The sequence below is a fragment of the Phycodurus eques genome, chromosome 6 (assembly GCF_024500275.1).
Source record: "Phycodurus eques isolate BA_2022a chromosome 6, UOR_Pequ_1.1, whole genome shotgun sequence".
In the NCBI taxonomy this organism is placed as follows: Eukaryota; Metazoa; Chordata; class Actinopteri; order Syngnathiformes; family Syngnathidae; genus Phycodurus; species Phycodurus eques.
The window spans coordinates 15,088,045-15,096,093 of NC_084530.1; the positions used below are offsets into that span (position 1 = coordinate 15,088,045).

General features: G+C 39.3%; 1 protein-coding gene across 2 annotated transcripts; it reads right to left on the reverse strand.

The window, feature by feature from the left end:
- Nucleotides 1-2,631: 2,631 nt before the first annotated feature.
- Nucleotides 2,632-8,049, reverse strand: si:ch73-109d9.3 (uncharacterized). Of its 2 annotated transcripts, XM_061679681.1 has the most exons (5): nt 7,425-8,049; nt 7,218-7,348; nt 6,859-6,910; nt 4,697-5,855; nt 2,632-2,757 (listed from the first exon to the last, which is right to left on the reverse strand). In XM_061679681.1, the coding sequence occupies exons 1-4, from the start codon at nt 7,717-7,719 to the stop codon at nt 4,729-4,731; spliced, it is 1,605 nt and encodes a 534-aa protein (XP_061535665.1). In that variant the 5' UTR covers nt 7,720-8,049; the 3' UTR covers nt 2,632-2,757; nt 4,697-4,728. The 2 variants fall into 2 exon arrangements, with proteins under 2 accessions (XP_061535665.1, XP_061535664.1); XM_061679680.1 differs by lacking the exon at nt 2,632-2,757 and having other exon boundaries at nt 3,396-5,855.

An 8,049-nucleotide genomic window follows, 5' to 3' on the forward strand; every position in this document is an offset into this window, starting at 1 on the left:
AACCCTTGTTAAGGATAAGTCGTATAGAAAATGGATGAAAGGAATATTATTATTATTATTGTAAAACTATGTTACCTTTACAGTCAATGATATTATGAATATAAGGCCTTAATATAGACAGACAGTACTGTCTAAATTCATTTTTATACAATACTGTATATTGTATTATAGCTAATATTATAGTTTTATTTGTTTCACAGTTGCCAAGGGTAATTTACAGAACCTTGAATTTACTGTGGTGAATGCAAATCAACAGTGATACACTGCATTTGCTATACCCAACATAAACATGGACAAAGGGTAAGGCCAAATCAATTAGCATATGCACAAAAATAAAATCATGTCTGATTATTTTAGCATGCAGCTGTTCCCCTAATTACATCACAACATACCCTGAAAATTGTGGTAAGCTCTTTTTTCAAGGCAAAAAAATAATGCTTTATTTGTATCACACCTTGAAGAGGCATGTAAGACATTCTTTGTTTTCGAAAAATCCATCCATTCTCAATATCGCTTATTCTCTTCAGGGTCGCTGGAGGTAACCGCCTGGGATTAATCTAGAGTGCTTAGCAAAATATGTGGTTTTGGAATGGTGAATACACCAGTATGAAGAAGCTTTTTAACATGGCATTTTATTCAAGAATTATTTATTTATTTATTTTTGTCCTGTTTGGCTGTTATGTCAACCAGAATGGAAAATCTGTATCCCTTTTATGCCAAAACAGTTTTACTGTGTCACAGTGGAGTTTTTAAGCTTCCGCTGTGATATTATAATTTAGGTTTATTGAGAATCAGACTTGATCAGTTGAACAGAACAAAGTTTCTAGAAGGGAGAAAGAAACAAAGACAAAAGACAAAGCACTAATTGTAAACAGGATGAGTGAAGTAAATCATTACATTGTCTACAACAATGAAAAGTTATGAGTGTTGCATGGGGCTGTAGTGCTCCATCCTCTGAGGGAAGGACAGGAAAAGATAGAACAGGACAAGGACAGGAGAAGAAGCATGCAGGACCAGGGTCGTGAACCCGGCTGTAGAACTTAAGTGTGGTGGCATTAATTATGTAAATTATAAAAGTGTACAGGACGAGAGTATAAGTGAGGGGATACACAAGTGATTTGCATATTCATGAGTTGTTTGTTGCAGTAAGGTGTGTGCATGCGGACACATGCAAGTGAATTGATACCATTTTACATGCACAAAGACTGACAGAAGTGTCCTGTAATTGCTGTGGTCGCACTGCGGCGTCTGAGGACCCCACCGAATCAATCGAGGGGTGGGATCAGGCCCAGGGGTCCACCCGAGAGCAGCCCGGCGGACAAGGGAACGATAAGGGGGGTAACCCAAGGAGCAGCCCCGGGCCATGAGAGGTCAGCCCCAATACCAAGCAGTCATCCAGCCCGGGGGCCCGGCCTCGGGAGCACCGCCATGCAAGTAAGTGAGACCCACCCCCCTGTTACTATGACTGCCAGGTCCCTGACGAGCAGTCATTGGCGCTACCCTGTGTATTTTTGGTGCATTCCACGCATATATTAGATGGAGAGACGCCCATTTTATCCATAGTGTACTGAGTAAAGTGTATTCTATGAAGCTACATCTTATATTGTATAAACTGTAGATTTGTGTTTTTTTATCATTCTAAACGTATTGTTACAAATCTGTATCCAGTAGCTACGGTCAGCAGACATGGAGAGGTCATCTTCCCATTTGGTGATTGGTAAGTGCATTGATTTAGTACATGAAATTCATTTATAAACTTTTGAGAGATTTCTTTTACTTTGTGGGCGAAGCTTCATTATTTGCTTGACAAATTCCAGCAGTTCGAGGGTGCTCTGGAGTGTTGGTATTCTTTTTTTTATTGCTGCTTTTAATTTATTGTATCGAAGAAGGTTTTCGGCTGTTTGTAATTCAGTTAATCACGTGTTCTAAAAACATTATTGTTAAATATTTGTTGTAGGTGGTTAATTCCATGTTGTTCCCATGTACTAAAATGAAGGGGTATATTGTTAATTTCGAAATCTGGATTATGCCAAACTGGGGAGAGCATACTGGGAGCTAATTGAGATCCTATCGTTTCTAAACTTTGCCACCAAACCGTTAAGGTGGATGCGATTATTGGATTCTTGAAACATTTATGGCGTTTAAGACTAGTAGAAATAAATGGGAGTTTTGGTAGTTTGATGTTGTTGCAGTCTGTTTGTTCCAATTCTAGCCAAGAATCACACTCCTCATTGTGGCGCAACCATTTGATGAGGTATTGTAATTGGTTAGCTAAATAATAGTGTTTAAAGTTGGGAGCATTTTGGCCTCCCTCCTGTTTACTTTTCTGAAGAGTGAATAGACTGATTCTATTTTTCTTATTTTTTGAATAAAAATGTATTACAGCAGAATCTAAGGTTTGAAACCATTTAAATGTGGGCTTAAATGGAATAATTGAAAATAAATAATTTATTAGAGGTAAGGTTTTCATTCCCAGTTGTGATATAAGCAAGTTATTCCAGTGTCTTAAGTCAACTGAGATTTTTCCAGAAGTGGTGTGAAATTTAGATTGGGTAGCTCTGAGAGTTTTGACGATAAATTGATACCTAAGTACTTAATGTTTCCAAAAGGCATAGGGTACTCTGGGATTTGATCTGCAGGAGTCCATGAGGTTGCTGTTATTGGGAGCATTGCTGATTTTGTCCAGCCAGAGTAGTCTGATATTTGTGAAAATGTTTTCATGTGATTGAAGACTGCATCAAGAGAATACTTGGGTTCCTGTAAATAAAGAAGAATATAGCATCAGCATATAGATTGATTTTGCGTTCTGTCACTAGTGAGCAGATACCTTTAATATTAGCATTCTGACATATAGCTTTTAAGAATGATTATCTGTGAATTTTCCCCCCAAAAAATTGTAAATAGTGGCACAGTGAACGAGTGGATAGCAAATCTGCCTCACGGCTCTGAGGTTGGGAAATCGAATGGGGCTTCAAATAATATATAATATGAGTATTATTTTTACTGTACATGCTGATGTTAGATTTTAGCCTGATTGGTCGGTTAACAGTCAACTTCATCGAGCAAAGCACTCTGCAGACATTGTTACTAGGGCCCGACTGATAAGGATTTTTTTTAGGCTAGTGCCAAATCTGACACAAGGCAGATTATCATTTGATAACAGATTATCAAATGATTAATAAAAAAATATGTATATAATGCATAAAATAACTTCTTTTTTGGTTCCTTAACACTTAATTTATATTTACAACAAATATAAATTACAGGCAGAACATTGAACATTGTTTTACTTTGTCCCTTAGTATTTGTTTAATTTTACAACATAAAGGCCATTTCAAGTACAAAAACACACAAGAAATCAGTAATTGATAAATTTATCTTTAGATTTTGGCCATAAAAGTACACAATATATAAGCAACACAATGATTGAAGTGGGCGGCACGGTGAAACACATCCGCCTCACAGTTCTGAGGACCCGGGTTCAAATTCGGCTTCGGCTGTGTGGAGTTTTTATGCTCTCCCGTTCCTGCGTGGGTTTTCTCCGGGTTCTCTGGTTTCCTGCCACATCCCAAAAACATACGTCCTTCTCTCTGATGATTCCTGCTGAGTCATCTTCTTGAAGGCGAGAAATCTTCCTTTATCAAAATCGTCCATAATACTAATGCAAGCTAAGCAAATAAATGATAACTTCTACAATATATTTAACAGTAGGTTAACTGAAGACTCTAAATTGTCCGGTGGTGTGAATGTGATACAGTATGTGCTGATTGTGACCGTGTGTGCGATTGGCTGGCGACCATTTCAGGGTGTACCCAGCCTCTCGCCCAAAGTCAGCTGGGGTAGGCTCGAGCACACCCACAACCCTCGTGAGGATGGGCGATACGGAAAATGAATGGATGGCTGGATGATTGACGTTACTGGCAAAACGTGATAAATGATGCCCTTGAATGTTAAATCACAATTCTCGACTCCGTTATTCTGTTTGCCATGAAGTGACGACTTAAAACCACAGATTCTCAGATATCAAAACACGTCATCTTTGAAAGGGAGACATTTTAAATATAAGATGTACAGAGAGTTAAACTGAAACGGGAGATCTTTTTGTGCGTGCATTTGCTATGCTCATTTGTTTATTATAAATATATTTATTCCATATTCCGTGTGATGTTGTTTGTTTAAATGTCATTATTTTTGTCTTATGTTGTAATGTCCCCAAAAAATTCATTAATTAAAAAAAAATTAACAAAGGACTAATATTGTACCGATAAAATTAATAGGTTGGGCCCAAATTACTATGTTTAATGATCAGCATCTCTGCTGAGTTTGTTGTATTTTTTCCATGTTATTTGATACATTTTGTATAGTATTGATGTTTTCTGTAATTGTAAGATGATAGTGTCGGTATTAAGTGTTGGATTAAGTCTGGTACATCCCCACTGAAGGCTCAGGTAGCAAATGCACTGCCCGCCACTGTTGAAATTGAAAGAATCCACATTTAATCACATCATGATGCTGGTCTCTTTATGACAGGAAGCCTGATAAATTTGTTAAGCACTGTATAGTCCAGTATATGGAAATGGCAAAATTGGTATATATTCATAGAATAAATATTTGGCCTATCTTTTGTAAATTCCACATCTAACACCACCTCGTTTGTCCCTGTCTTTAAAACACAAAAGAAGTATATTCTGCTCACAAAATTGTTGTTTTGAGACGGTTGTCTGTCCATCATCCGTCAACATGTATCCTCTGATGGCGTTTCAGGTTACATTTCTGTGTGAACCGTTTACCGCAGGCCAAGCAGCAGTATGGTCGCTCTCCAGTGTGGACTCTCCGATGGGCTTTGAGGTTGCTCAGCTTGGTGAAGCTGCGACCACATAGAGAGCAGCAGAAAGGTCTCTCGCCTGTGTGAGTCTGCAGGTGGGCCTTAAGGTTGTTAGGATGGGGGAAACATTTACCACACTGGCCACACCGCAGGGAGTGCCTGAACACAGGTGGACAGTCTGGATGGGATAAAAGATATGCATGTTGGGAGTTAGAAGACGGAGTCTGCGAGCTGTTGGTAACCCATAGCGTGGTGGTTAATTTGTTTGCAAAGTGATCTCGCTGGACTACAAGTGCAGTTGGGGGCGTAGTTTTAGATGAGGAGGGAATTCTGTTTAAGGTATTTAAGTTTAAAGTCTGAGAGTGAGTTCGAGATGAGGCTGCTGTGCTGTTTAACGGTTTGGGAGGAGGCTTTTTCAAAGGTCGGCTGAAGCGTTTCATCGGAGCCTGCAGGTTGTCACATTCGGCATGTTGAGAATGCAGCTTCATCCCTTCCTGCATTACAGTTTTTGGGGAATTTGGATTTTGTTTAACTGCACATGAGAACGATGCAATGCCTGACGTTGTCGAAGCCTTTTTGCTGACATTCTTCATGTCACCACCACCATCTGAATCCATGAAAACCTCCTGCTTAATTGGAACACTTGGTGAGTCAGGAATTTTGCAGGTAGAAAGCTGATCTCTGCTTGTATTAACATGACTCCTACCATCTTCCGTAACAAAGTCTCCCAGCTCATTCTTTGCTTGCTGTAAAGAACAATTGTTTTTGGCAGGATCACTCTCCCAGTCAGATCCAACTCTCTGATGATGAAGCGTGAGGCCTGCCCAGCCAGTGTGCATTCCCACAGACAGATCTGTAGTTTTGTCTGAGGTCCCCAGGCCGTCAGGAAAGTTGTATACATTTGATATCAGGAGGTCTGTCTCTGTCGCTTTCCTTAATAATAACACATCTCCTTTAGCTGTTTCCTGGCTATCGCCTGGATGTGCTTCTATCATCACACTGACACCGTGAGAATCACAACCCTCTTCATCTGAGGATGAGAACAACAGTTTCAATTACAAGTTTGCCAAGGATAAACAATTATTTTATAAAAAAGTTGAAATGTTAGGCTGCATTTACACTGCAGGTTCATGTGCCCAATTCCAATTCAATGCCTTTATTTGATTTTATTTATTTTTATTTACATGTACATTTCAAGTGACACATCAGATATGGGTATGGCTTTGTTTACACTGATGAAACAATCCACATGCACGGATGGCCAAATTGCACATAACTCCACAAGTGTGAACACCAAGCAGTGGCAACACAAAAGTAAATAATAATACATAGATAACACAAATATTAAATGTTACATACCATTTAGTTGGCTCGGGCATACTCTTCTGCCATATTGACTTACTCAAGGCTAACTTTGTTCGATGCTTTTGCTGTAGGCTAAATTTGGAGGGGGTGTTTCTTTAATCCATTTAATTGTATTGTTTGAGCAAACACGGGTGTGTATACATAAACATTACCAATCAGTATATTTCGATGTCGTCAAGCCCTCATTGATGGGATATATCCGGCCTGTGTTTTATCCTGCACTCGCATTGACATATCTGATTTTTGTCCATATTTGGAAGAGTTCTGATTCTGATCTGAACATATCCGATTCCGTGCGTTATTTCATGCTTACCTACGAATCTGAATTGTGATATTTCAGGCAAAAATAAATCAATCTGAATTCTGTCACTTGAACCATGCAGTGTAAATAAAGCCTTGGTGAGCTCACTGGTGCTGTAGATGTATCAAATATGGTTAAAGATAATAATATTCTGTTTTGAGAGAATTTAAATGTAACTATTTATTATTGAGGTTGCAGTTTGCAATGCTGAAGGACTATACTGCGCCATGCTGATAGCTGTGTGGAAAAAGCTAGCAAAAGCTATTGCTGTGTGTGCACGTGCGTGCCATATGTGACAAAACTATCAACAGTGCTCTCCATCAGGGGTAACACTTTGTTCTCTATGCAGAGGAAAGTTAAAACTTACTGACTTCTTCCTTCACATCGACACCTGGCATCCCATCAGCATGTTCAACTGTCTGAAAAAGGACAAAACAGAATTCTAACCATGTTACTAAATTTCACTTGCTCCACTCTTCATAGCAATAACCACAAAGCTCCTTAAAAACCAAGTGGTTTGATCTAATTACGTAATGTATAGTGTCCCAAGTCAGTATATACTGTACTTCCTTTTTTTTTTTTTTTTTTGTATTTCTTGTCTGGTGTCATTTGAACAGACATAAGACGATCAGCATTTGAGAGCTAGGGCTTTGCAGTTTTTCTTGCCGTCTAGTGACCTTTGCAACACCCAGAATATATTGTACAGGTCTACTGTGAGATACTCACTCGTGTGTCGTTCTCTGGGTTGAGAATGGCTGGGGCTTCATCTGCCTCTGCTTCTATTTCACATATTTGACTGCCTGTCCACCTTTCAGTAGAGTCACTTTCCTTTTTCTCACCACAGGACATAAAAAGATCTGAAAAAATAAAAGCATTCAATAGCCATGTTTTCTGTAATCCTTATTTCCAAGTACGTGCTGGAAATGTTCTTACCAACATGAGACTCTCCAAGCCTTTCTTCTGAAGCGCTGCCATCGCCATCACTTGCAATATCAACAAACGTGCCATCTTTTTTTCGTTCGATCAAACCATGATCACTTAATTTCATCTCAGCGCATTCCAACTTCATCCTCAGAGTCTCCAACTCCTGGTTCCTGCGCTTGACTTCTTCCAAAAATCCTTTTTCGACCAGCTGTGTGACTTTATACATGGCGGTCTTCATCACAGTCTCCATCACGTCGAAAAGCTGCGCCTGGAAAGTGACAGTGAGGGTCTCCAAGTCTGACATAGTGGCAAATCTGTGTAATTTTCGTATAAAAATCGCACAAAAACTAAAGTACGTATCGGAAACTAAGATCAAAGTACCGTCGCTTCTATGCGCAAGCAGCACTTTTAGACTGCTCCGCTTGCTGTCAGCGTAGCAGCGTTTACGTGCCTGCCTGCCTGTCTTATTTAGCAATCTTGTGCTAACTAACGGATTCCATTGACCAACGAAAAGCGGTATTCCTGCGATTTATGTTATCATGCTTTTAAAATCTCCCCTGGAAATTACTATGGGGGAAATCAAACGAAAGTGTTTCAACACACATTTGGCAAATGTGTTTGACAATCAGCTTGT

Bases quoted from the DNA above. Each gene is read 5' to 3' on its own strand.
- si:ch73-109d9.3 (XM_061679681.1), bottom strand. From the start codon at position 7,719: ATGTCAGACTTGGAGACCCTCACTGTCACTTTCCAGGCGCAGCTTTTC. The intron at 6,911-7,217 runs GTGAGTATCTCA...GTCCTTTTTCAG, and splicing joins ACCCAGAGAACGACACACGA to ACAGTTGAACATGCTGATGG. The intron at 5,856-6,858 runs GTAAGTTTTAAC...TCTCATCCTCAG, and splicing joins CGATGTGAAGGAAGAAGTCA to ATGAAGAGGGTTGTGATTCT.